We start from the raw sequence: 27,515 nt of genomic DNA on the forward strand, positions 1-27,515 counted from the left end.
AAAGCCTCAACAACCAAAATGAGCATATTGACAATATTCTAGTGCCTAAAACTCCATGTACTTCAAGAGTCTACCATTCTAAAGTTCTAGTAGACCACTCTCTTGGTGAAAGCGTTTATGGACCTAGCTATTGAGATGGGTTCTTTGTGAGAAAAGATTAGGTTTAATTAAAACTAAACTTCATAACAATTCACCTTTAGAAAAACAGGATAAGGTATTTCCTTCCAAATTTTGACTTTCACAATTTATAAACAAGCATAAGCCAATTGCACCCAAGTTCCAACCACAAGCAACAATACCATACATAAGAAGGTGGAAAAGTTGACAGATCTAGTGGAATGTTGGCCACATTTCCTATATGCCTGTTAGTAATAGTGCACCTTGACTAAGTCAAATTATGCCTCACTGAGCAATTCTTCAATATTTCATGATTGTCATGATTGGCTCACTCCAGACGAAGTTTAGTTTACTACACACAAGTGGAGTGGGTTTTGAAAGCCTTGTCCATCCTAAGTAAACGATCGTTCACCTATGAGTTGAGGCTTGGGCTGCTTGGAGCTTGTTTGGGTGCCAAACAACTTAGGGGTATTGTATCTAGTTCCAAGATTAGGCCAGCAAGCGTTGTTGCATAGAATGTTGGAAGCTCATTCAGTTCCTTTAGCGTCACAAGTAGATTTTCCACTCCAACTCCTATTGCATCTCCTACCACTTAATAAGTTGAGATGGCATGGGAGAGATGCCGATGTACATACTTTGATTGCATTCTTGTGCACATCGGTTATTCCACATATTCGATCATGCACAGAGGCCAAATAAACTTGCTTCTTAACATCAGGTGTGCAACGAGGCTACTGTAGCTTGCTTGCGTAAACAACTTGAGATGGAACACATGATAGAGGGTGATTTACTGTATGCCTACATTACACGTATAAAGGATCTAACAAAGCAACTTACTAACATTAATGAGATCATTTCTAATGCTGCTCTTGTATTTACTGCCTTGGGTGCATGCTTGTCTTTTAAATGGCTTTTGCCTATCACTTGTTGATGAAGATTGGCTTTCCACAGACAAGACCTACACAACTATGCCTGGATAACTAGAGTGCCTTAGCTCACATGAAGCACTTAGAGGTTCAGTACCACTTTGTCTATGGGGTAGGACTACTTGGGGTAGAAATGGCTTCACCTTTTGTTCCAGTCCCTTCTTGGTTTCCATTTTTGGGCTTGAGAGGGAGTGTTGAGCTAAAAATGCGTTACAAACTGATTAGCTCTTTAAAACAGCCCCAAAACATGTAAATTACCAAAAGTTTTCATTAAACGGTATGCAATCCTAGAGAGTTTCTATGTCCAATAGGCAAAACTCTAATTCGAAAGGATCCTTCTAAATCTATAAATAGGCAAGCACTGTTCACTATCCTTGTCTTGCACGTTGGTCATCAGCCCTCTTCCACTCGTTGTCCAGCCATAATGACTGCTACCACATGGTCTACACCTATCACCTAGTCATCTCCAGCAAGTAGCATTGTGTTTTTAGCACTTTTCTTCATCAACCTCTACTCTGACTAGTGATTACTACACTCAAGATTCATCTCGAATGGACAACACACATCAATACCTTCCTCAACCGACCCCCATGAGAGCCACCAGCTATTGAATAGCTCTGCCCTTGAGCATTCAATATATTCTCTCATTCATTTATAGGATTGACTCATTTACTTCAAAGTCTTCTTTCTTGTCTTTATGTGTTTGCATTTTTGTATTTGTGTTATCAATTTTGCATTTTGGATTTGCATTTATGATGTTGCTCTCTGAGATATTGTGTTCAATCCTGTTCATACATTCTATGTTTTCTCTATGCAAACCCTAGCATATCTTCACATGGGAGACTACCTCCTATGCTGAGAGATTGAACCATACGATGTACACTTCATTGTGAACCTACATGCTCATTTCTCCCACAAGAAGTTAATGCATCCATTGCTCTAAACTACCAAACATATCATTGGCTACATCACAGAAATTATCAATATTCTTGCCACTTACACAAGCAAGATGATCCTTCACTCTATAATGCTCTCCGTCATGTCATACTCTGCATCCGTATGACATGACATTAGTCGCATTCCCACTACTTCGAGCCACCACTACTTCCATAGTTACTCATGATGTCATACTCTGCATCCGTATGACATGACATTAGTCGCATTCCCACTACTTCGAGCCACCACTACTTCCATAGTTACTCATGATGCATGAGACTCCAAAATGTCTTCTTCACCATGGCTGTGCATAGCAAAAGACAAAGAGAAGAGAGTTCTAGCTTGTTAGAAATAGTGAAAACGACTGCAAATCAGAGAGAAAACAGCTGCAAACAGTGTGCGCAATCAAGGAAAAAGAGTAGAGAGCTGAAGGATGAGGGATAAGGGTGAAATTGTTAGAAGTGGATGCAACAATGGAAGCGTATACATGTGCTGAAATAGACTGCTGAACATAAGACAGAGAGAAAAGAAGAAAACTGCAAAAGAAGAAAACTAAGAAGAATGCTCGGAAAATGGAATCCATATACCAAGACATGAGACAATACAAAACCAATGTGAGTCACTAGTCGTCAAGGCACTAGCATCAGCTCCTCTGTCTAGCAAGGACCTGTGAATGACAAATGAATGACAATGACTATGGAGGAGGCGCCTTAATAAATAGGCCAAAAGAATGACATAAAATGGCAACAAGTCTCAACCAGCATAAAATGCCAAAATAGCCATCATAAAAAGCCAAATAAAATCACTAAAAACACAAGATAATCATCATGGATGATCCGATACAATACAATATACAATGATAAGGTCCCATCATAGTACATACAACAAGGACCACCAGAGTAGAACCATGGATATCCAAGCAATGGGTGCGCAAGCCAACACCAAGGTGACTCTGAGAGAACCTGATGTCGATGTCGATCGTACCACCTCCTAAAAATAGAGAAGAATCAAAGCAACTCTCAATGTCTCTCAACAATGTTTTGCAACAGCATGCAAGACCATCCTGTCAAAAAGGCCTCTAAACATATGTGACCATGGATTCCCCGCCTATGGCTAGAGTGCCAAAGTGTCCCCTCACGTGAGCTCAAACTAGGAGCCAATTCCACTCTCTATCAAATACCAGCACATCATGAACCTAGATGTCAATCCTAGCTTCAAGATTTGAACCTGCCAGACTTCAATCGGATCAAGGACCTGCATTGGAGTCTAAGAAAGAGGATGACTCAACAGAAGAGTCCAAATTCTTCTTCTTCTTCTTCTCAAAGCCACTAACTCTTTACAATTGTTCCACAAGTGTCCCTTCTTACCACAATGATAACAATCAGCCTTCGACTTCTTCCTCTCACCCCTCTCTGAAGCTGTAAAGGCCTCACCAAAACCTCCATAATGAGATGGAAGCCTACCCTGTAGACGCAAAGATGTTTCATGCTCAAGCAGCATGGAGGACATATAGGTAAAGCTTTCTTCTTCTCCTTCTTCTTCTTCTTCTTCTTCTTCTTCTTCTTCTTCTTCTTCTCAAAGCCGCTAACTCTTTACAATCCTTTCGCAAGTGTTCCTTCTTACCACAATGATAACAATCAAACTTCGACGTCTTCTTCCTGTCACCCCTCTTTGAAGTTGTAAAGGCCTCACCAAAACCTCCATAATGAGATTGAAGCCTACCTTGTAAACACAAAGATGCTTCATACCCAAGCAGCATGGAGCACATATGGATAAAGCTCACAAGTGTCAAGGATGTTTGCGACCTCAAAGCACAAGCCACTCCACCAAACTCCAAGGGGAGCTTGTAGAGTACTGTCCCAACAAGATGTACCTCTGGAAGGGCAAACTAAATGCGTCGAAGTTGGTCTTATACCTATGTAACACTGAGGAAAAATGACTAAATAGTGTCCTTAGGCTCAAACTTTATCTACTCGACCATACTTCTGGAGATGTTCTACAAGAGGTAACTACTAGTAGAACTTCTATAGAGACACATCGAAGAAGAGTATAATAGGCATGTGCATCATCCGTTTCCCATGTAAGGACAACCTTCTCATGGTTGTCCTTATCAAAATCGTCTAGAACTAGAAAAGGATGCTTAGGATGTGAAATAGCTCCACAAACAATGTACCATAACCGCTTTTGCATGAACCAAGCTTTCATAACAACACTCCGAGTTAGATAGTCAAGGCCATGGTTGTCACATCCGATAGCGTCCGATTAGTACAGTCCAACGGTAGTACGGTACTAATCGGAATAATAAATCTTGGACTTACGTCTGATGTTAGGTCCAATGAAATAAAAAATACATATAATTTTAAGTCTATGCTTAATGTTTGGACTTACAAGTTAAAACATAAACTTAGAGATTCAAGCCAAAAGTGCACAAGAGAGTTGAAAAAGACTCCAGAGTGTACTATGTAGCATGAATAATGAAACCAACAACTTTTTTATAAGCCAGATGTGCGATCTCATACAAAAAGTGTATAAAAATGGATCAAGATAAAAGCCATCATCCATGGCTCAAACAGAATCAAGATGCATGATTACTCTAGGTGCTAATATCACTCTCGGTATCGAAGGTGGAAGTATCCTCATCACCGCTTGAGGAGTCATCACCCTCCTCAACAAAATCACCCTCACTAATGGCATTTCCCTCATCATCATACTCGGGCTCTCTAAGCTCTAGGTGAGAGGCAATGATAGGTATGTCGTCCCGAGTCGAACTAGGAGTACTTCTCGAGCCACTCCCACGTCTCGTGTAGCATGTAACGGCCCCACAAGCATCACAAGCAACCGATGTAAATGCCGAAGTAGAAGCTCCATTGTTACCGGCGCGAGAGTGAATAACAGCACGTTCACACCGTGCACAAGTGCGAGAAACCTGCCGATCTATCTCCTCGAGCTTCAAGTAAAGCTCCCTAAAAATTTGCTCCTCCTCCAAGTCTCTCTCGCGAGTCGCACTTTTAAGTGTACTAGCGGAGAGCTTGAGTGAATCCACATTTATCTATACATTTAAAGAATTAAGAACTTAGATTAAATAAGTGAAACTTTTTTAAATATATTTCATAATCTATGAATAAAGTTATGAACTAAAAAGTATAAAAAATAGATATACAATACATGTCTTGCCAAAGACATCTCATGCATATTGCTAGCATACGTAAATTGGAGCAACAATAAATTAGTCGCTCCAATTGTGGTGTACTAAGATTGTTACGAATTTTGGTGTGCACGAGAAAATAGACGAACCAATTTCTCTCACATGCATCCGACGAACAATCCTTAAACATGTGAAGAAAAAGTAAGTTTAAACTTTAAGTTTGCAAGTTGTAAGTTATAACTAGAATTAAATGAAAAGAATGAGATTTTCAAACCTATGCAAAAATACGTAAGACCACTGTTTGGAGGTGAGGCAATTGATAGCCAAATGACTCCCATCAAAAAAAGGGCTTCACCAACAATTCTCGCTTCCAACAAATGATAGATGCGAAAGCGGTGCCCCTTTGATCCCTATAATTAATGAGCTCCTGGAGAAAGGCACCATGGTGCTTTTCCGCCAAAGCCTTTGGAAGAAAGGCATCACGATCGGGAAGGACATTGGCATCCATGAAGAGAGAGGGTTTTTTGAAGGCGGGATCCAAGAGTGCTGCAAATCCATGTATGGATCGCTACATCCACTCCCATCTTTTCTTTGTCAAAAAGAAAATGTCATCTCTTTTAAGGGTCGTATCCAAGATATTACTACAGTAGATGTAAGATAATAGAGATTTAGAGAGAGATTTAGAGATAAAATTTGAAAAAAAAAGTATGAGACTATAAAATATAGATTCTAAAACTAAAAAGAAACATGAATCATTAAAAATAAATAAAAATAAAAACAATACCATTAAAAAAAAGCCTCCCTATCCAAGATAATCGATGATTGTATCTCCTCCATCGCACCCGCCATAAGATGATAAAGGAGGCCAATAGTAGCTCTCTTCATATCCATCATGCGAAGCACCTTGTAGATGGGAGTGACGGCAATCATAATGCGTCTCACATCCATCCAAAATTTCTCCTTTAAGCAACGCCTTTGAACAGCCTTTGCTTTCACTGGGCTTGATGTGGACTCCCCTTCAAGCCATTCCTTAAACTCATCTGACACAACTGTTATTTGTAGCTTGTTACGAACGTCATAGAGATGCTCGAGGAGAAGCCACATGGCCGCAAACCGAGTCTTCGAGGACTTCTTTAACTCCAAGTCCGAGTATGAGCAATATTTCGCAAGAACTCGGACCTTGGAGTTGACAAAACCAACAATTGTGCAAGCATCGTTGACAATCCTCGCCACCCACTCTGACTTGCCTATATCTTTCATAAGAAGATCTAGACAATGTGTAGCGCATGGTGTCCATACTATGGACGGAAATTCGGCCTCAAGTTTCTACCCCATAGATGCACAATTCGAGACGTTGTCCGTGAAAACTTGCACCACATTTTGCGGCCCAAGCTACAAGATTATACACTATGACATTAGAATAGAGTTGGGAGGTTAAAAGAAGAGATTCCAAAATAATGGATTTAAAAGTCTTATCTTAATGATGGCTTGTCGTATGTGCCGATACATGAATGAGCCCATGGTTCTCCTTCCCCTTGTGCCTACATCCACTGCTCGTAGAAAGTATATGGTAAGTGAGCAAGAGACGAGGATGTTGATGATCCCCTTTTTTACAGTCACTCCACCTCCACCCATCGAATAGGATAGAGCATCCATACTTCGCCCAACCGGCACACACGGCCTCAAGGGACTTATCAATCCTCTCTCTCTCCTCATCGAGTTTCTTGATATACATGTCATTGTACGTGACACCGTACCATCCCTCACATGAACCAATGACAGCAATGGCTTTCACAATCCGCTTCTATCGATCCACTTTGAGAATATGGACAGAGAGATTGCACTCAACTATAGTGCGTGCAATCTCTCTTTCCGCTTGCCTTTGCCTCTCCTTGAGAAAGAAGAGAGGATCGAAAACTTGTCCCGTTGCTTAGACAAGAGTAGCTTGTCTCTTGGACATAGGTATACCACTCGAATGGCTTTTTCTAGATGGAATAGAAGAGACTCCTCCAACGGAAGAAACCGAGACAGTTGGAGAGAGATCGTCTTCCGCATCCGAGACCTTATGATCGGGAGAGGTCACATCCTCACTTGCCCTTGAAAGGCCTTTGCATCGCTTCAATGGCAAGCATTTCCAACAACAATCTTCATAGACATCGTCGGGGATACCGAGGCATAGTGTGGCTTCCCCTCCTAATTTGCAAAGATGGATGAAAAGGCGAGTGACGGATGAGATTTGAAGCTTTGGGCAATACTTGCATTGCCACTTGCAAGTGTTGGATGTCTCCTTCACTCGTTCAAAGTAGGCACAATGCAAGTGAAAAGCCTCATGGAGAGGGGTGCCATTGATGATGTATAGAGAGAGCCTAGAGAGTCACGGGTGGAGAGTGAGATGATTGAAGAAAGGAGCGGAAAGAGTAGAGAGCTTAAAGGAGTAGAGAGAGGTTATAGCTTGATAAAGGAGGAGGTAGAAACTTGGAAGAATTGAGAGGTTAAGAAAGGACTGAAGGAGAGAGCTTGAGAGAGTAGGAAGGATGGAGAGCTTAAAAGGAGTAGAAGGAGTGGAGAACTTGAAAAGATGAATGAGATGGTGGGGAAGGGAAGATTTTATAGAAGGGGAGAGTGCTTTGGAGTTTAGGGATGGCTCTTTGGAGCAGAGGGAGATATATATATATATATATATAGAATCTTTAATCTTTTCTCTTAAGTCTTTATGACAAAGAAAGAAAGAAAATAAATGTAAAAAAGAAAAGAAAGAAAAAAAAAAGGTGTAAAAGAAAAAAATTTGTAAGAAAGGAAAAAAAGAAAGGTAAGAACAAAAAGAAAAACAAGCCTGGCCGCCTGAAAACAATCAAAAAACTGACCGTTTACAACTTTATTGGCTGCAAGACCCAAGCGTAACAATCACCGGTGACAGGCGCAGTCGGACGGGGCGCAGGGAACCAACTGGACGGGTGACGACGGGGCGCAATCGGATGGGTGACGAAGCGCAGGCGGATGGGTCACAGGGAATGGACCGAACGGGTCCAAACGGGACCGGATGCAGCGGATGGGACAGGGCGGGTCGGACGGGTTGGCTCGTCCATCGGACGTGGACAACCCTGGTCAAGGCCATGTAACTTATCATCAATAGAAGTGCACAAAAGAGACATCTCGAGACGATAGAAAGGGAAGATAGAGTATAGAAGCTAAATGGAGAGAGAAGATAGCCAAATCAATAGCAAAGACAGCACAAAATGAGAGTTCACATGCAGTGGAAACCAAAATCTGATCAGAAAGAAAGATGACTGCTGCAAGAAGTCAAAAAGACAGCCAAAATTTGCCAAAAACAACAAAAACAACCTGTTCACACCATTACCCAGTCAACAGCCAAGGTTAGAAAACCAAAACACAGGCTAAATGAAGCAAGAGTTGCAACAGACTGACGAAAATAAGGCTGAATGCTGACGCAGCAGCAAAACACAAATTCCTAGGCAATAAACGCAGGCTGCAATACATAGCAAACAGGCTGGAAGCAATCAGCAGCAAATTGCCGGATCAGAAGAGGTAATAAAGACCTGTAATCAACAGAAAAACATCAGCAAGAACATAGATCTTGCACTCTGACACCATGTCAAAAGTGGATGTAGCAATGAAAGCATATACATATGCCGAAATAGATTGTTGAACACAAGACAGAGAAAAGAAGAACACCACAAAAGAAGAGAACTAAGAAGAATGCTCGGGAAATGGAATCCATAGACCAAGACATGAGACAATACAAAAACCAATGTGAGTCACTAGCTGTGAAGGCACTGACACTGGCTCCTCTCTCTAGCAAGGACCTATGAATGACACGCGAATGACAATGACTATGGAGGAGGAGCCTAAATAAATAGGCCAAAAGAATGCCATAAACGGCAAAAGGTTGGCCAGCATAAAATGCCAAAATAGCCATCATAAAAAGTCAAATAAAATCCCTAAATACACAAGATAATATCCTAGTGTCCTAGCCCACCGAATCACATGCACAGACTCACCCATGAACTGACATATCTACTAACCGAAACAACGAGTGGACTGCAATTGATCTGAATTAGGAGTGGTGAACAACAGGTGAAAGAGGGTGAGTAACATGCGAAATGTGCTCAGGAGCTTAGGGAAGCAAGAGAAACACAAAGGTGAAACCAAAAAATGAGCATGTGGCAACCTAAAATTCATCAAGTACCCTGGATCTGAAACGCCAATCCTGAAATGTGTTTTGGACCTGAAATGTTTTGGGCACTTCCTTGTTTCTGTTTCAACAACCCAAAATGTTGTTTTGGGCAACTATGGTCCTTGCAACAACAAATTAAAGCAGAATTGGCTAAAAGGAAGCAAGTAGAAGGCTCTAGCAAAGGAAATGAGAAATAGGCACAATTTAAAGTGACATGCAATAGCACCTAGCAGCTGTGCAAAAGATGCAGAGACTAAAATGACCAAATTGAAGAAAAGAAAATCCACAAAAGATGTACCAGTTACATCTCAAGCAGGGCAAACCTTCGAGTTAACCACTAACTCTCGAGTTTTTCACAACAAGACAAACCACACCCTAGAAGCCTCTCTACCTTAGAAAACTTGTGTGAGAATCTCATATAATACTAGCACAAGAAAGAGCAAAGCAACAAAGGTATGTACAACAGTCTTCCCACAAGCTCCTAGAGATGCAAGCATAGCTAGAAGAAAGAGAAAAAGAGTTAGAATAATTAAGGGTGAAGATGTCCAACACAAGGGAATTGCAAAATAAGCATGACGAAGTTAGCACAATGGCAATTGAGTTAACATTCCAAGTGCAACAAGAGAGTAAAATCTTCCAACCCTGATAGGAGCTAGCAAGAGAACGGAAGGAGAAATAAGGAAGGCACATGAGGAGACCATGAAAAAAATGGCCTTGGACTGAGCAAATTTCTAGATAGCCACAAATGATGTTGAGGAATTCAAAGCACAAGGTGAAATGGCCTCTACCCTTTTAGAGCACAACTTTGATTGTGACGTCAAGGCACCTACCTATGAGCCTGCAAAAGAAAGACTAGTATGCCTTGGAAAGTGGCATCCATGAGGATGAGGTGATGGATGTATTATTGCATTTATCCAAGGATACAAGTCCTGGTTGGGATGGCCTCACTAATGAGTTTTTCAACACTTATGCCACTAGTCTAGTGAAACCCTTGACCGCCATGTGCCAACATGCCTGGGAAACAAGACTTATGCCCACATCGTGGAAAGAGGAAGTCATTAAATTGATCCCAAAAGTGCCTTCTCCCTTCATGTTGAAACATTGGAGACCCATCTCTTTAATGGGGTCAATATATAAATTCTCCAAAGTATTGGCCAGTCCCCTCTACAAGTGCCACCCGGACATTGTGTACCCCAATCAGTATGGATTCATAAAGTGTACGAACATATTGCATAATGTACTCAATGTATAGATGGGGATCAATTATACCAAACATTCTAATCAAAAAGTGGTCTTACTACAAGTAGACTTGGAAAAGACATTTGATTATCTAGATTGGTCCTTCATTGCTGAACTTATGCATATCATGGGATTGGGCCGCATATGTCCCAGTTGAATATACGACCCGTATTGATGCATCCTTCCGAGTGATGTTAAATGGTGGTATCACGGATCCTATTCCCCTTTAGCACTCTGTCAAAGAAGGCCACCCTTTGAGTCCTTTGTTTTTCGCTTTGGTAACTCATCCGATGCTCACTATGTTATCTCATATGGTGGCCACTCGATAGCTGCTTGTTTTGTCCCTTCCTTTTGGACAACATTTTATTGCTCAGTCTATGGCCAATGACACCTTCATGATCCTTACTGTCATGCTTCTGGTCTTCATGTCAACGTTGCGAAGTCCTCCCTTGACAGCCACACTGAACCTAATCGTTAGTCCCTGAGATGGTAGGGGTTGATCATACCTCGTGGCAATGTTGTCAAACATCTAGATTATATCTTGGGCATTGATGTTAGGCCCAAAGTTTTGTTGGATTGAATTTTGTGAAAGATAGAGGCGAAATTTGTCTATTGGAAATCCCAAGCTTGGCCCTTCCATGTGTGTCTCAAAGTTGCACATGCCATCATGCTACGGATGCTCACTTACTTCCTCTCACTTTTACCTTGGACTAGTGCCATTCTAAATGCCCTGACGAAGCATGTAAGCTTCATGTTGTGTAAGAAGGAATCTTTGCATGCAAGAATATCTTGGATTTTTGGGAGTCATGCTTGTACCCCTAAAAGTATGGGTGTACCCCTAAAAGTATGGGTAATGAAGCTATTCTTGATACAAAGACTCACATGGTGGCCCTTCATTGGTCACTCTTTCAAGCTACGTACACTAACTATCACCCCTGGGTCTTTATTATCCGTTTTTTCTTGGAAGATTAGGGCCTTATCCATGGTAATACTAGTATACACGCTTTGTGGTGGCACATTCTTAACTCTAATGCCCACTTTTTGACATCTTCCTCCTCTTTGGTGAATCATTTGGTTTGTTCTTGGCGCATGGTTCTTCGAAAGGTGTGCTGGCATTCTATAGAGGATCGCTTGATGGCTAATTCTTTTCAGTTAGAGCTGCTAGAAGTGTCATGGCTACTCTTTTGGGATCGGAAACATGAGGGTTTCCCCAAATTTAACCATATGGTGTGTTTGAGTTTGAATTTTGTTTTGCTGATACCACTCTCGTCAGCTATGGGGTGTTCATATCCTTCCGCACAGCCATGAGACTTTATCGAATTCCTCGTGGGTATTGTGAGTTATAGGGTGCTAGAAAGGATGTTGCAACCTGTGCAACCCTTTCCTATACCTGTTCCTAACCATCCCTGGCAAGACTCGGATCTCCCTGGCTGCCTTAACTATCATTTCTCGATTGTGAGCTCCTATCAAAGTCTGACGAAGACATAGGAGCTCTAATAATTTAGGTGCATCTTCTTTATTTGTCGACTTCTTGTGTGCATTCCTAGGCCAGTTACTGCTTTCAACAATCTATCTACACCTACTAAACATTGTTGTTGTCATCTAAAATTTTTCCGAGGTCACCCCTATTTTTTTGGCATTTTATTCTTCAATGACTAGTATTTATTACTGGTTGGCTAGTATTTATGACCTCCCCTAGTACATGTGGCCAGATTTGGCCATTTATGGCTGTTTACAGCCAATCCCCCCACTAGCAAGCACACAGTCTTCAGTCTTCAGTCTCCCTTTGCAGCTACACACTCCGACTCTTCGTGCGCTTGGTGTTGCCATCATCATCAGTGTTGGGTTTCACTCACGCCTACGCTCACAAAGGAGTGTCGGTGATCCACAGTAGGATATTGGGGCATTTTTTACTCTCCGTACGAGAGGTTTTTTCCCCCAAGCACATTATTTTCTATTTTGTGTATTTATGCTACATAGTTTGGTCACTTACCATACTTTGCACCTTTCGGGTGTGAACGTGCTCTAACAACCCTAAGGTCTAAGGGTTGTACTTTGTGCTTTCACTTACATACCTGGAAATTGCATTGTGTGTCGAACTATATCTTCACGCTCACTCTCTCTACTGTCTACTCTATCTCCAGCTGAGAGCTGCCATCTCCTTTCTCACACTTGGTATCAGAACTTTGGCCCAGCACAGTCCAGCTTGCCACCCCACCCTCGTCAACTCCCGCACCTCGTCTAGATGCAGCTCAGCTCTGCCACCGTTGACTGCAGTCACCACCCTGCACCTGGCCAGTATTGCCAGCGCAGCCAGCGCCGTCGCCACCCTATCGCTGCCCCACTAACCTGTCACCGTCGCGTCCAAGCCTTCCTCCACCAAGAGGTGCACTTGCACTGTCCCCTACTCCGCCACCTGACAGCTGTGCTGCCAGCAACCAGACCCCCCACCACGTCCGCCCAGTCCGCCCTATTCGCCACCTCCGCCAGGTCTTTCAGCTTCAACAGCAGCCGCCATTAGTTTGGGCATCTTCTCAACTTGACCTCGAATCACATTTCGAAGGTAACACGTATATTTCATTATTTGATTTGCGAAATCCGAGCTACAGCAAGGGGCTTTTGACAAGGAGATATATTTCTGCTCCTGGAAGTGCCTTTGGGCACACATTGCAAAAATCTCTTGGAATTCGGGACAGAAATTTTGAGGCTTTGGGATGTTTGGCAAACATTAGCACATGTACTAAAGATTCACTCTGAAATTAACTAAAATTGTGGATTTTGGACAGATAAATTTTGGTGCTTTTGCAATTTTTTGCTGCTAAGCACTATTTGTGCATTGGACAGTGTGCAACTCAAAACACACAATATTGAGATACCAAGGTCATTAAGTTCATTGTATTCCATTAATTCCTGTTTTGGTTTCCATTTACAGCCCCAAAAAGGATTTATATGTAACCATTCAAAACCATTTTTGTAATGGCAAATTGTGCCACAAGGAATTGCTGAAATACCACCATCTGTAACCAATTTCAAGAAATACATCAATAATCTAAAGAAATACTGAAAGAGGCACCAAGCTTTGGGGCCAATAAGTATCATCCGTGGTGCAAGAGCACTCTAGCTTTAGTTGTATGTGGAATTTTCTTGCTGAATTTACTATTAAGCTGAAGTAAGTGTGTACATTATCTGCTTATCATCCTCAAATTGAAGTTTCCCACCAAACATACTGTTCGTGATCGATAGTCCACTTCGGTAAATGCATAGGATTCCCACTTGAAATCAAAGGTAGCACATTGTCTGCTTGTCCTTAAATTCAAATCTCAAATACCATGTGATATTGTCAGAGAGAATACTACATGGAGGTGTGGTCCCTCCTCTGCCCCCCCCCCCCCCCCCCTTCTGCACAAGGTATCTCTCCATCATTTCTATCCATGGCATATCCGGATGCATCAATTAGGAGTAGCATACAATAAGCTATATATGACCCTGGTCTCTATCATCTAGAATCTAACTCGGTTAAAGTGCACCTCTAGGTCTCTCCTAATGATATTGATCCTCAGTTGAAGCTTTACTGAATCAAACAACCACCTATTCCTTTGAATGTTAACTCCATTGGGACCATGCTATTTGTGGTAGTCCCCTCTTGGGAATCTAGTATGCCTCTGTAAGACAAATGGTTTAGTCATTTTAGTCCATCATGGTCAGTTTTATTGTGACCAAACACTCTCAATCCACCCAAACATTCTACTCCTTCGCTTTTCTATATATAGTCCCTGCTGCTACTCCCTTTCTTACCTTTTGGCCAAAACACCACATGATGGGTCTATAACTCCTCACTCACCTACACTGTCACTCATGCATCCTACACTTGCTCCACGTATTAACATTTGCTAACAATGTAAACTTCAAATGTATATACAAATACTAATTTCCTGCTAGCGAAAAATCGCCATGACAAATATGAGAGGCAAAGCTTTAGACTGTTTGAGAACCATATACACAAATGGTATGTATAGGACTCTAGAATCGTTCGGAGGTAATACATGGCAAAAGCTGCATCACTTGATGCACTTTTGTTCACTCTCTGCCAACATTGCTTGACATCTCCTTTGAGGCTGACGTAGAAGAGATTTGTCTTCTTTGTGCAGGAGGTTTCTCAGCAATGGTTGGTGTTACAGCTCTCCCCAACATGCGAATATTGGAGTATTAGACTCATCATTCTAAGATGCATGCAATGCTAAGAAACCTTACAAAGTTGTGCATATGGAAGGGGTGCTGGAGCCTAGTTTGTCTTTAACAGACGCCAAGCATCAGAAGGATAGCATTTTTGCAAAGCTTTGCAACCATAGCAGCCAGAAACGTTAGAAACGTTTAGAAACGAAACATCAGAAACGTGCTTCCTAAGTTTCTTTCAAGAGGGAGTAAAATAAGAAACGCGGGTTTTTTTATATAGGGATATTTAATAGTTTTGACTAGGAAAAGAGGTTCTAAACCTCTATGGAACTCTCTCTTAAACAAAGAATGGCTAATTGAGCTTGAGTGATATTAGAGTCAATTGAGAATAATACATTATACGTTATATATCCATGATCCATTATTGACTTGTCACTTATGTCAAAGTTAGTCTTTGGACAAGCTATACAATGGTTTAGAACTCAAACATTATGATTCATACATATCATACAAAGAAAATTGAAATTAACATGTAAATAGTCTATCTATAATATGGACTGAGTCAAGTTGCTACATCATGATTCTTATTTCAAAACAAACTGACAAAATGTCAAAATCGAGAATAAATCATAATATATTATAAATAACTCATAAATGAGACTAAAGTCGTATATTATTTAAATCTCAAGAGAAGAATAGATACTGGATTGAAAAAGCCTAATAACTAAACAAAATCACAAAAAAATCAGTCTCTCATCCAAAATCTGAAACCCTCAACAGTGATTACATATCCTCATCATCATGTTTAACATTGCCCAATAGTTTCTATAAAAAAAACCATGTTTTGGGTTCCAATTCACAAAAAAAATTTAAAAAATAAAAATGCCCACTTTTTTACTCTCAAAAGCATTTCTGACAGATGACTCAGAAGAAGACTATGAAGCCAGAAGAAACAGTCGGGATGGGTGAGCACGAGTGATTCCTTTCACCTCCCAGCCTTGCCTAGTATATTGCTGGCCAGACCATCGTGATCCGATTGCCAGCCGTCAAACCTTGGTGAGTCCTACTATTCTTGGACTCTCTTCAGTTCTAGGCTCCCCTTAACCCCGTTCGGGCGCCCAAGAGCCCGGACGGTCATCCTCGTACGTGTTCCCCTTGATTTACCTTAATGTCACATTAAATGTCACTTTAATGTCACATTCAATGTTTGTGACCTTAATGTCACATTAAATATCACTTTAATATCACATTAATGTCACATTTCCTTCCCCTTAAGAATCGGTTTCGTCCTCGAAAACGATACTTGGAAGGTCTAACTGTAAATCGGGAAACCTTTTCTTTAAAGTACTTACTCACTCCCATGTTGAGCTTTCTTCTGAACAATCTTTCCACTTAACCAAACATTCTTGATAAATAGTATTTCTCGTTCGTCTATTACGAACATTTAATATTCTTTCTGGTTCATGTGGATCAGATTGGTCATTGAATAGCTCCTCAATGTCATCATTTAAGATTAGATTATCCAAATCACCCAGCTTCTTCCTTAATTTATTTACATGAAAAACTGGATGTATTTTACTACCAGCAGTAAGTTGGAGCTTGTAAGCCAATTCTCCCACCTTTTCAAGTATTATGAAAGGACCACAATACCTTGGTGAAAGCTTTGAACATTGTCCCTTTTTCATAGTTTTAGTTTGTTCAGGCACCTTAAGATAGACCAATTCTCCTTCTTCAAAGGAGATGTCTCTTCGGTGAGGATCTGCATATGCTCTAGCTCGGTTTTGAGCCTTTTTAATATTTTCTTGAGCAAATTTTAACATACTATTCATATCCTCCAAAAATTATTTACCTGCCTGAACCTTTTCCTTATGCAGTCCTACTGCAAAAGAAGCTCTGGGCTGAAACCCATACATTAACATAAATGGACTATATCCAGTGGAGTGCTTGGCACTGTTATATGCAAACTCTGCTATTGGTAGATACTCTTCCCAATTAGTTTGCCTTTTACTTACATATGCCCTAAGCATATCTTCAAGAATTTGGTTAACCCTTTCAGTTTGCCCATCTGTTTGCGGATGATCCGCCGTACTCATGCTAAGTTTAGTATCCAATTTCCTAAATACCGCACGCCAAAATTGGCTATCAAATTTTCTATCCCGATCAGAAACTATATTTGCCGGAAGGCCATACAATCGGTATATGTTCTCTACGAACAATCTAGCCAATTCTGGTGTTTTAACATCAGTTGAAGTTGGAATGAACCTAGCCATTTTGGTTAACCTATCCACAATCACCCACACAAAGTCGTGCCCCCTTTGTGTTCTGGGTAAAGCAACACTAAAGTCCATGGAGATACTCTCCCATTTTCCCGAACGAATCTCTAGTGGATGGAGAAGTCCTCCCATTTTCAATCTTTCAGCTTTATTAACCTGGCATTTATTACATTTGACCACATAGTCAAGGACGTCCTTATTCATTCAAGGCCAATAGAACTGCCTTTTAATAAGACTATAAGTCTTATTAACTCCTGGATGCCCCGCACTAGGGGTATCATGACACTCAAAGAGTATCTGGCGCCTTATTTCTGTATCTTTCGAGACACATACTCTACCTTTGTAGAGTAAATAACCATTATCAATGGTAAAATTCTTCCACTTGAATCCGGTTTGAGCAACCCCTAATGCTCCATTTCCTTGTTGAACATCCTCAGATATTCCTTCCTCAGTAGAAGCACTTCCATTTGGATTCCCATTTTTTATTGCTTCCCATATGTTGGAATATGCCGGATCAACCTGGCATTTCCCTTTTAAAGATTCAAGCAAGTTGGAAGTGAACTGAGTAAAACTCAATTCATTAATGATGGGCATTCTGCTGAGTGCATCAGCTACTATATTATACTTTCTTTTTCTATATCTTATCTCATAGTCGAACTCTTGAAGAAGTTCGGCCCATCTGGCTTTACGCCCGTGTAAACCCGGTTGATCATTAAGCCACTTAATGCTTTCATGATCCGATAAAATCAAAAGTTTGGCACCGTACAGATAGTGCCTCCATTTCTTCATTGCATGTACTATTGCATACAGCTCCCTCTCATAAACAAAATAATTCTGTTTTACATGATCTAATTTCTTGCTTTTAAAAGCAACTGGTCGACCTTCTTGTAATAAGACCGCGCCTATCGCCTTATCACTGGCATCAGCTTCAACCACAAACGGTTTATTGGGATCCACAATTAATAATATTGGAGCTGTAGCAATAGCTACCTTAAGTTTTTGAAAACTTTCATTTTGGTCTGTTCCCCAATTAAAACTTTTTCCTTTCCTTTTAAGTTGGTCTGTCATTGAAACAGCTATTTTGGCATAATCTCGAATGAATCTACGATAATATTCAGATAAACCTAGGAAGATCTGCAGCTCTTCCAGGTTCCTTGGAGATGGCCATTCAATGATTGCCCTTACTTTTTCTGGATCCATGTTGATTCCCTCTTTCGAGATAATATGCCCCAAATATTTGACCTCTTGTGCAAAGAATTCACATTTAGTTTTCTTGGCATAAAGGAAATGTGTTCTTAACAGTTGGAATACTAATTATAAGTGTTCCAAATGTTCTTCTCTTGATTTACTAAAGATCAAGATATCATCCAAGAAGACTACTACAAAATGTCCTAGATAGGGCCGTAAAACACTATTCATCAGCTTCATAAAGGTAGCTGGTGCATTAGTGAGGCCAAAAGGCATCACCAAAAAATCATAATGCCCATATCTAGTACGAAATGCTGTCTTGGGAACATCTTATGTCTTAATTCTTACTTGGTGATAACCTGATCTTAAATCTATCTTTGTGAAGAATTTTGCCCCTTGCAATTGATCAAAAAGATTTTCCATTCTGAGCATAGGAAATTTATTCTTCACCGTTATTTTATTAAGTGCTCTATAGTCAACACAAAGTCGCATAGAACCATCTTTTTTCTTTACCAATAAAATTGGTGAAGCCCAAAGTGAATTACTGGGTTGTATAAACCCTTTATCAAGGTAATCCTTAATTTGTCTTTCAACTTTTTGATGCTGTGTTTCACTTAACCTATACGGTGGTTTAGAAATAGGGTGTGTATCCTTATTTATATCAATTGGGTGATTTATATCACCCCTATCTGGTGGAAGGCCACTTGGTAAATCAGAAGGAAACACATCTTTAAAATCATCTAACAAACTACTTAATTCATTATTAACATTCAACTCACAAACATAAGAAAATTGCTGCTTTATATCACAGAAAGTGAAAGTGTTCTGTACAGGAAGAGACCATAACATATATACCTCACAAACTTCCTTCTTTATCAGCTTCTGAACTTCAGTAGAACACAGCAAAGGATTATCAGATACTTCATGTTCACCTTGAATGACAAAAGTCTTAGCATCCCTTTCAAATTCCAGTGTATTATGGTGATAACTACGTTTTAAGGATGGTTCCAATCCCCATAGCCACTCCCTCCCTAGAGCAATATCAGCTCTTTCCATGTTCATAATTTGAAAATCAAGTTTATCTTTATATCCTTGAATCTCAATTTCCAAATTGGATACCATTGTATCCCATATTTTATTGTCTTGGCCTTGCATCATACGAACAACATATTGATGCCCACTCTTTTGTTGGGGAAGTTTCAATTTTTTGACAAGTACATAATTTATAAAATTATGTGTAGCAGAGTCATCAATCATGACTCTAACCCTCTTTCCAGCTATCAATCCATATACTCTAAGTAAATCATGTGGCCCAAAAGTAGGCTGCCACATAGAAGTTGACATACAACACTTGTGTTGTACATCCATGTGCAAGACCTCCAAAGATTTGTACTTTTCATGCCCCTTTAATTCTAAGGTCTGTACTACATGGATTTGTTTTTCTTTTCCCTTGCCCTTGTCATTATTCTTTCTTTTGTCTTCCCCCTTTTTCTTTTGAGGGCAATTCCAAGCAGCATGGTTAGGGGATAGGCAATTGAAACACAACTTTTCTTTTTTGGCCTTATCAAAGTCATCAGAACTTAACTTTGGCCTCACATATGGTTTCTTTTCAAAGGGTTGTTTTTTACCCTTAAAGAATGGCATTTTCCTTTTAAATTTGTCCACAAATTTTGAGGTTTCCAATTCCTTAGACTTGGGCTCCGTATCAGTGAGACTAGTGAGTGTACCTGGACGCACATTATCTTCATTGATTAATGCAAATTTAATTGCCTCTTCCAGCGTCTTAGGTGAACTCCTTTTTACTTCATTTTTACAGGCTTTATCTAGTCCCCTAATGAATCCTCTTGTTTTTTGAAATTCATCTATTCCTTCCAATTTGAGGATTATCTCACGATATTCCTCCAAATATGTCAGCAAGGGTCTTCCCTTTTGTCTGATATAATCCCAATCTTCCCAATTTCTTTCCATTTCATTTTCAAGAAGGAATTCTTTCAAAAAGACGGATTCAAATTGAGCCTTAGTTTCAGGTATTTTATTTGCCTCCTTTAAAGTTCGCCACCACTTATATGCTTTGGGCCCCAAAGTTAAACTAGCCTCCAGTGCTTGGAGATGTGGTGGGGTATTTTTAAGTTTATGTAAATCTTCCCATTTTTGGAGAAAATTAAAGATTGTATCTTTATTCCTATCTTTTTCCTCCCCGTGAAACTGAGGGGGTTTCATATCCTTTAAAACTGGATTATCCCTCAACTTATGGTGGGGTTCCTTAGGATCTCGCATAGTCACATCTAAATCTTTCGATGAAGATGGGACATCCGAGGTTTCTATCTTATTTTTATCTCTTTCTAACAATAAAGTTATTTGAGATTTTATTTCAGTGTTGAGTGTTTGGGTTAAAAATTCCATTTGAACCCCCTGAGCCTGTACACGAGCCGTAAGATCATCAAATTGTTCTCGTGTAGCAAAAAATTCTTCCCACTGTTCTTCTTGCATTTCTGGTTCATGGGGATCTACCATAGGGTGGTCCCCAGAACTAAAACCTTCCATTACTCTCTCTTTCCTTTTTCTGCCATTAATACACTGGAATTGGAAAGCAAAGATAATAAATTTGCATACAAAGTAAAGTACTTCCCTGGTTTTAATGGCAGGCAATTGTTGCTGGTTTGTAAATAAACCCGAAAAGTGAGGAACAATCCTTATCTTCCCAGACTAAACCAGTCACGCTGAAAATGAAGTTCTTTAGCAGAAAACGGTACGATCACTTGGACCACAAATATGTCTTTTATATGTGTGACAAATCTGACTGATTTCAATCCGTTGGTGGCGATTTAAATGCTGGCTCAGTCGGGAGGAAATAATATTACTGCAAAATTGCTCCTTGAAGACAGCTGTGTGGCATATATAGCCTGAATGCTATCTGGTACTTATCATCACGACTACAGCAGTCGTCTTTATGTTTCGCTTCACAGCTTCTTCATGTTTCGCCTCACAGCTGACGCCTTTTGCACATTTCGCCTTTCATTGACCACAAACGGATCCCTTTTCGCCTCACGCCGGGTCGTTTTTCCTCACGCCTGGTTGTTTCGCCTCACGTCGGTCATTTCGCCTCACGCCTGGTTGTTTTGCAAAGTGTCACACTTATGTGACGTGGCACACCACAAGTGACTACTTCGAAAGAAACTTCGACGACTAACGAATGGCGGGCGACCCTCAGTCGACTGGTAACCTGGCGGGCGACGCGTGACCTGGGACGTCCTAGCAAGTAACAGACGACCTGGCGGATGACGGATCATGTCCGTTGATCCATAGGCTCTGATACCAATGACAGATGACTCAGAAGAAGACTATGAAGCCAGAAGAAACAGTCGGGATGGGTGAGCACGAGTGATTGCTTTCACCTCCCAGCCTTGCCTAGTATATTGCTGGCCAAACCATCGTGATCCGATTGCTAGCCGTCAAACCTTGGTGAGTCCTACTATTCTTGGACTCTCTTCAGTTCTAGGCTCCCCTTAACCCCGTTCGGGCGCCCAACAGCCCGGACGGTCATCCTCATGTGTGTTCCCCTTGATTTACCTTAATGTCACATTAAATGTCACTTTAATGTCACATTCAATGTTTGTGACCTTAATGTCACATTAAATATCACTTTAATGTCACATTAATGTCACAATTTCGTACTTTAAGAAACGTTTCGTAAGTTTCAAATTCAAAGAAAAACGTTTCTTAGCTGCTATGTTTGCAGCTCTCTCAACAATGCTCTTAGCATCAAATTCAATAAATTCTCACCTCATAGCATCTCCAACAATTTTTCCATAAGGCTAGCAGACTCTATTGGATGGCAGACCCAATCTGACTGGAATATATTTATCCTTCTTTGCTTCTTACTCATTACTCAAAGATCACCTTAAATGGGACTTGTACAAGCTCAAGGTGACACCCCCTTTTATGTTATAGATCCCTGTCATATTGTCTATACTTAGCTTCTCTTTTCTTGGCAAGATAAATGTCATTTGACCAAGAGAGAAATGTCAGTAGAAAGGGAATGGTATGGAGGACCGATTGCAACAACACTGCAAAGGATATGATAGCCAGGAAGTGGATTATGAAACAAAGACAAGATGCACTATTACTACTTGCCTTCCCTCATTAAATTTCATTGTCATTACCTTCAATCTTCCAAACTCTTCCTACATCCATAATTCAAACATTGGCAGCACTTCATTTATACTGTATCTCTCAGTAGTTTATGAACATATCTGTCAACACATTCCACCTATCTAACTGTACAAAGTTAACTAAAACTTTGATCCTAATAAGAACTGAAAGGTCAAAGAAGATTTATTATGGAGACTTGAATCGTTAGTCAAGGATTCCACATGTGACATCAGTTCAAATATTTACTTTCAGTCTATCGCCTCAATGTGTATCAAAGCTTCATGCTAATCAAGAAAATATGTTAAGAATTCCGTTTTCTTTTCCACCTTAGCATTCTCTTCTTATCAATATTGCTACCACTGCTGTGTATCAAAGCTTCATGCTTGTCGAGAAAATATGTTAAAGACTTCCATTTGCTCTTCCACCTTAACGTTCTCTTCTTGTCAATATTGCTTCTACCGTGTCACCTGTGTCTCCTATAAATATAACAAGGCTTGAGCTGATGCAATGTTGGTTATTAAGACTCCACAATCGCGTCATTTTGTGTAGGATACAGCCAGCTTCATGTGGAAATAAAAGCAACTTTACGTGTTGGTTGTGCATTCTTCACCATAAGAGTTTTAACACTTCCGAAATGATTATTTCTGGAATAAACCAGCCAATGCTTCTAATCAAACAATACGTTTCTTGCAGATTTGAGAAAGGCATGCAGCTGTTCTGCTAAGGTGTTAAGGGACCTTAAGCAACCATAAATTGAAATAACAGCTAGGATTTCATGTCTTTGCAACCTTGAGTTGTGGCCCTAATTATTGCATACAAACATGCCTGGAAGGGTTGTGGCCAAAATAAGACTTACTTGCAATGTGTGTCAACAAATTTTGCATTGATGCTTGCAATGAGAATATCACATGCTAGGGCAATCTCAAACCCAGCCGTAACAGCAAATCCATTTATTGCACCAATTATTGGCTTACCACAAGCTTCCATTTGTATAACAGGATCTGTTTCGTTGTCCTTCACGTCTCCTTTGAAGACATCTTGAGCAGCAGTCAAATCCTGAAGACCCATTACAATGAAAAACAAAAGTAAAGGACACTTGTGTATAAGTGTTGAACACATTTTAAAAACTTGTGTGCTTTTTAAAAACACAGGCAAACAACATTGTTAATGAAATCAAGGCTATTAAATAACCGGAAGTGCAAAAAAACAGCCTATGTGTGAGAAAAAGATCAGCAAAACATTTGGAACTATTGGTGTCGGCATAATTATACTAGCATAATGTCCAAAAAGGAAGGAAACACAAGAAACAAAAACCAATTTCACCATTGCTGGGACTATCCAAGCCTTGCATTGGACCCAATGCTCAACCTTTAGAACATGAGAAACAAAAACCACCCTCACCACTTTTGGGGCTATCCAAGACTTGCATGATACATTGGACACAATGCTCATCCTTTGGGGCTCCAATGGACCCCAATCGAATACAAGCTTGGATAAACAAAGTTGTTTTGTTGGGGATGGCCATAACAATCTCATGTAAAAAAGTAGGGTCTTTTTTTTTGTTTCGATAACTTTACTAACATAACGTCTAGGAAGGAAGAAAACACAAGAAACAAGACCAGCTTCGCCACTGTTGGGGTTATCCAAGCCTTGCATTGGAACCAATGCTCAGCCTTAAAACACAAAAAACGAGGACCAACTTACCATGTTGGGGACTCTCCCCACGACTTGCATCGGACCCAATGCTCAGACTCTGTGGCTCCAATCAACACCAATAGAATACGAGCTTGGATAAACCAAAGTTATTCTGTTTGGGATGGTCATAACACTTCCCTCTCATTAGCCATTTTCTATTGTTTATTGTGATCGAGTTTTTGATTCGGAAACTTCCTCCCCCAAACTTCCTTAGCCAATGGAAAGATCATGTGCATAGTTTCCATGAAGCCCATTTCCTAATATTAAGAAACCTATTTCAAACCCACGCATTTCATAACATATGAAACACCTATTTCAAACTCTTTTGAAAAAGCCATATCCTAAAAGAGGCATTTGGATTGTAATCAATTATCATGGATTCATTTGACACGCTACATAGAAATTGCTAATAATTGCAAGAATTCTTGATGGCTTCGTCTATAGTGAAAGTTAATCTTGGTCATGGCTAATGGACCATGATGCATGTAAACATTAATGTGAATCCTCATGGGCCCTCTCCATTGTAAGCCCAACATATGAAGAAAGACTAGCTAAAGTTGAACAACAATACAACAGGCCACGCCCTCACCACATGGGTTGGTGTCTCACAAGAGAGTGTGTCCCTCAAAGATTGTATACAGCCGTTCTCTCTCCACATCTTCAGAGTCTTTCTCTCCACAACTACTTACACAATTTTTTCTCTCTCCACGATCTAATCCAAGAGAGCTCTCTCTCTCTCTCTCTCTCTCTCTCTCTCTCTCTCTCTCTCTCTCTCCGTAATAGATGTTATATTTATAAAGTACTAAACGACAAAAGAGTTACAAAAGTCATGGCAAAGACACAGAGGAAATCGCCATATGCCAGGGAAGTAAGTCCTCCCGAGGGAGTAAGTCAGAGTGCCGAATGAGATCTATCTACCAATGCAAGAGACCTTTAAGCCTACCAATATGTCCCTAAACATTGGAGGCTGAATCAAAAAGAAAAGCATTCCAAATGGTCCAATTGTACCAACAGCCCCAATATCTAAGAAAGTGAAACAAGATCTTCATACGCGACTGTGCCGGTGTGGGATATTTGGGCTGCACAAAAACCCAATCAAAAGGGCTTAGCGAGAAACCAACCACTGCTCGCCAAACCGCTGACAAGAGTGACCAGATTTTCTTAACGAGAGGGCAAGAAATAAATCGTCGATGAGACAGGTCGATTCCACACTGGTGGTGCAAAAGAAACAATTGCCATTGGAGATTCGACACTTGGAAAGGGCTGAAGCAAGAGGAAGACCACCAATCATCACCCTGCAAAGAAAGACCTTGCATTTGAGAGGTGTCTTGTTCAACCAGCCCTCCATCACAGTTACCTTCCACCATGACTAAGATTTATGCAATCCCCATACAATAGCTTTAGTAACCAGCCATTGATGATCTTTAATCAGAATATGATACACCTGGTTAGCTGGGGCCTTTTCCGAATTCAGCCGACTTGCAAGGTCCCAGTCCTACCAGGGACGATCCGAAGCAAGGGCAGGAAAGGGTTGTCTAATCTGGAGCACCATCAAAAGCTGTTCCCATAAATCACGGTATCCACGAGGGATTCTGAAAAGCCTCCTGGCTGCACAAAACGATATCAACACATTGCGACTGACAAGGGTGGCATCTGCAACAGAAGTCAAGCCCAAACATGCCATGCGGTTAAAATTTGGTCTGAGCTCATGTTTGCCTTTCCAAGAAAGTAATCGCGAGGCTGCCAACAATTCCAATTGTAAAGAGTTAGTAGCTAAGCGGTCCTCCGCTAGATACCACTGAGCCTTCTGGAGAACCAATTTCCAAGAACATACCAAATGAGCAAGCAGGGATGATGAAGGACTAGAAAACCGAGAGTCTACATTAAGAACATTCCACCAGGAGCTCCGAATTTGGGTGTTACCATGCACAAGCCCGTGATCCTCAAGAAAATAACGCGCTATAAAGACCCACGGGTGATGATCCAAGCACATGGCACGAAAAAGAGACCAACGAAGTGCCAGCATATGAGTTTCGGCATCCAAAATAGCCCCACCACCCATGCGTTTGGGGGTACATGCATGCGACCAAGAAATCCAAAAAATGCCTGCATGCAAGGAGTCCTTCCATAACATGAAATGAATGTACTGAGTAAGAGCACTCAATGTAGTAGTAGTCCAAGGCAACAGTGGTAAGAAATCTGTGAGCATTGGCAACATAATTGTCTGAGCCACTTTGAGGCGAACATGGAAGGGCCAAGCTTGTGACTTCCAATACAGAAACTTAGCTGCTAGTTTCTATGAAATCCACTCTAATAGTTGCTTCGGCCGAACATCAACACCCAAAGGGTACCCAAGATGTCTGACAATGGAACCACGAGAAACAGCCATTCCCTGCCAGTCCAATGACTGTAGATCTGACTTCGTGCAACTGAGAATGGCTGATTTCAAAGCATTGATATGAAGACCAAAAGCATAACCAATCATCAGCCAAGGATTGACTAATGAAGTGCTATCCAAAAGAAAGAGACAATCCAGCCAACTAAGTAGACGCTGCCATATGAGATAACATCGAAAGAACCGGATGAGTCACAAGGGCAAAAAAGACAAGACTCAAAGGGCAACCCTGTCTCACAGAGCGTGCAAGGACAAATGGCTCGGTAACACCGCCATTCAACATAACTCGCGAAGAAGCCGCAAGACTAATGATATAGATCAAACGAGACATTCGAGTACCAAAGCCCATAGTAGACATAAGTTCTGCAATGAAAGACCAATGTAAATAATCAAAAGCCTTTTCCAAGTCCAATTGAATCAATACCACCTCCTGATTAGAGTGCCTTGCATAGTCAATAGCCATTTGCACATTTAAGACATTATGCAGAATGTTTCAGCCCTTAATGAAACCATATTGAAGAGGATGTACAATGGCAGGAAGATGCTTATGGAGCCGATTCGCCATTACTTTGGAAAAGATTTTATACATAGAACCCATCAAAGAAATTGGTCGCCAATGTTTCAACATAGACGACGAATGAACTTTTGGAAGCAGTTTGATAAGTCCTCCTTTCCATGAGGAAGGCATGAACCCCGTTTTCCAAACCTACCGAAACATAGCCATCAATGGTTTCACCAATTGGGTAGCAAAAACCTCAAAGAATTCATTGGTGAGACCATCCCAAACCAGGACTTTTATCCTTGGGCAAGTGTAACAAAACATCCATAACCTCCGCCTCACGAATATCTGTCTCCAAAGTAGTTTGCATGTCATGTGGAACTTGATTGCGGACCAAATCATAGAAAACTAAGCGGGCATGAGTAATTTGGTTAGAAGGTGAAGGAGTAGAACCATGAAGGTCTAGAAAATAATTCCTGCACATATTCACAATAGTCTGAGGATCAATGACCATTTGACCTTCTGCATCCTGGAGTCTAGTCATATTCTCTCGAGCAAGAGATACATGGAGAGCTCGAAAGA

The 27,515-nt window shown here is 40.7% G+C and overlaps 1 protein-coding gene across 2 annotated transcripts in view; it reads right to left on the reverse strand.

The window, feature by feature from the left end:
• Nucleotides 1-27,515, reverse strand: part of LOC148021391 (putative enoyl-CoA hydratase 1, peroxisomal) — a 91,138-nt gene that overhangs the window by 38,471 nt on the left and 25,152 nt on the right. For both annotated transcript variants that reach the window (XM_087698148.1, XM_087698147.1), the window contains exon 3: nt 23,201-23,400. In XM_087698148.1, the coding sequence (XP_087554274.1) occupies nt 23,201-23,400 (200 nt within the window). The remainder of the gene's footprint in view (nt 1-23,200; nt 23,401-27,515) is intronic.

The sequence above is a fragment of the Lygodium microphyllum genome, chromosome 18 (genome assembly GCF_053477565.2).
Source record: "Lygodium microphyllum isolate KBCC chromosome 18, Lygodium_microphyllum_v1.1.10, whole genome shotgun sequence".
NCBI classification, from domain to species: Eukaryota; Viridiplantae; Streptophyta; class Polypodiopsida; order Schizaeales; family Lygodiaceae; genus Lygodium; species Lygodium microphyllum.